The sequence below is a fragment of the Palaemon carinicauda genome, unplaced genomic scaffold (genome assembly GCF_036898095.1).
Source record: "Palaemon carinicauda isolate YSFRI2023 unplaced genomic scaffold, ASM3689809v2 scaffold488, whole genome shotgun sequence".
NCBI classification, from domain to species: Eukaryota; Metazoa; Arthropoda; class Malacostraca; order Decapoda; family Palaemonidae; genus Palaemon; species Palaemon carinicauda.
The window spans coordinates 112572-115000 of NW_027171748.1; the positions used below are offsets into that span (position 1 = coordinate 112572).

The 2429-nt window shown below is 33.8% G+C and overlaps 1 protein-coding gene across 1 annotated transcript; it reads left to right on the forward strand.

Annotated features, from left to right (window-relative positions):
- Window positions 1-318: 318 nt before the first annotated feature.
- On the forward strand, window positions 319-988 carry LOC137637003 (zinc finger BED domain-containing protein 5-like). The gene is made up of 2 exons (XM_068369319.1): window positions 319-650; window positions 781-988. Exons 1-2 carry the CDS (start codon window positions 319-321, stop codon window positions 986-988), a joined length of 540 nt encoding a protein of 179 aa, XP_068225420.1.
- Window positions 989-2429: the final 1441 nt, after the last annotated feature.

Sequence of the window (2429 nt, forward strand, 5' to 3'; positions counted from 1 at the left end):
GAAATTGGCAAAGAAGCTAAACACCTTGCCATCGTCAAATGATACTCTGCATCAAAGAATATGTTACTTATCAGAGGAAATAAGCAACAATTTATTGCAGAAATCAAGGAAGCTCCTCCGGGTATATTTGCAATTCAACTTGATGAATTAACTAATATATCATCTTCTTGCCTACACGAGGTATATAAAAAACTCACACTTTGAAGAAGACTTTATCTTTTGTCCCCTTTTAGAATCTACAGCAACGGGAGAAGACATCTTTGAAGCTGTGTCCAGCCTTCTCTAAAAAGAATGGCTTTTTTGGGAAAACATGGTGGGATGTACAAAAGATGGTTCCCCTGCAATAATAGGCTCTTGGTCTGGCTTCCAAACAAGGGTGAAAGAAGCCAACCCCAGGACAAGCAAAATGCACTGGAGTATTCACGCTATGCATTAGCTGTGAAGACCTTACCTGCAGACCTCAAACCTGTACTTAACGATGCTGTAGCCATGGTCAACCTTATCAAAAACATTCCGCTGAACACAAGGTTGCTGCATCTTTTGTATGAAGAACTTAATGCTGAGGAAAAGCCACTCCTTTTTCATATAGAAGTAAGATGGCTATCAAGGGTTAACATAGTGACTCGAGGTGTGACATTAAATGGTGAGCCGTAGGAGTTCTTTGAGAGAAATCAGAAGGAAAAAAACAAGGAAGTTTGTGAACAAGCTTTCAGACAATAAGTGGATCGCCAAACTCCCTTATCCCAATGACATATACTATCGCATCAATGCCGTCAACAGATCATTTCAAGGTTATTCGGCAACCGTGATTGATTTTGTGGACAAAGTGCGAGCTTTTGAAATGAAAATCAAACTTTGGCAAGAAAAAGTCACAGTGGGTTGGTATGATTCTTTCGAGAATATGAGCGATAGCTTGTCAGTTCTGTGTAAATATGATGTGAATAAGGTCAGTGGTCTCATCCATAAGCACTTGGTATCTCTCAGTTAAGAGTTAGAAAATAATTTTCCTGATATCACAGACTTAGATTGCCAGCTCATTCAAAATCCATGAAAGATGGACACTACATCCTTTCCAGATGAATTGCAAGAAGAAATAATAGACTTTATCAATCACTCTACTGCAAAAGACTCTTTTGATAGTTTGTCATTGATCAGATCCTGTTCAACAATGGTATATTCTTCTTCTACTTTAGCAAATAATTGTGTACGGAACCTTTTGACGTTTCCATTCACATACCGCTGTGAGCAGAGATTGTTAGTATTGTGCTTGATTAAAAACAAAATGCATTTACATCTTGCAGTAAATGATGACATAAGAGTGGCTCTTTCAAAGACTCTAATAAGGATTGACTTGTTGGAAGCAAATGAACAGGCCCAACCATCTCACTGAATGGTTTATAAACAGTCGCCATCACAACAATCTAGAGTGTAGATCGTTGTGATGGTAAAGGTATCCGTGTCTGTACACACACACACACACACACACACACACACACACACACACACATATATATATATATATATATATATATATATATATATATATATATATATATATATATATATATATATATATATATATATATATATACATATATATATATATATATATATATATATATATATATATATATATATATATATATATATATATATATATATATATATATATATGTGTGTGTGTGTGTGTGTGTGTGTGTGTGTGTGTGTGTGTGTGAGAGAGAGAGAGTGTGAGTGTGTGTACCTATTTCATTTATCTACATAACAATTTTCATGTTAGGTTGTGTCCGTTGTCTAAAGGCTTTCAAGGTTTATTAAATATAGATAAAAAAAGAATTAATAGTTTTAAAGATACTTCTTACACAAGAGTCCAGTTGTAATATTAACAAGTTAGAAAGCGTATATTGCAGAAAGTGTTTTTCTTTTTTTTTTCATCCCGCCAATACTATATCAGAGAACCTAACATATTTCCTGTGGCTCCTAAGGAAGCTTACGAATAACAAATGATCGTTGTTCTTTTAGAAAATCAGCATATGTGAGATAAGCTAATTGTATTTGATGATTTATTTCGTAAATTGTCATATAAACTCCTGAATATATTGCAGCATTTCACTATCAAGTTCTATATAGAATTTTAATGATTTATGTTTTCCAAGTGCTTATGTGATTTTAATTAGTAAAACTCCAATATCAACAGCACTTGATAATTTCTACTGTCTGGTTATTTAAAAGCATATGTTTATAGCTAAATATAATAAGAAAAATGATCATTAACATGGAACAATTGTAACACACTAAAAAAAAAATAATAATAATAGCAGAGTATCCAATCGCTTAATAGCAGAGTATCCAATCGCAAATGACGGTATTGCCAGGCTTCTTATTCTTCTTCTTCTTCTTCTTCTTCTTCTCTCACAGCTGTGATATCT

Excerpts from the sequence above, each read along its gene's own strand:
- LOC137637003 (XM_068369319.1), top strand. The coding sequence starts at position 319 with ATGTACAAAAGATGGTTCCCCTGCAATAATAGGCTCTTGGTCTGGCTT. Across the intron at positions 651-780 it reads GTGACATTAAATGGTGAGCC|ATCATTTCAAGGTTATTCGG; the intron begins GTAGGAGTTCTT and ends TGCCGTCAACAG.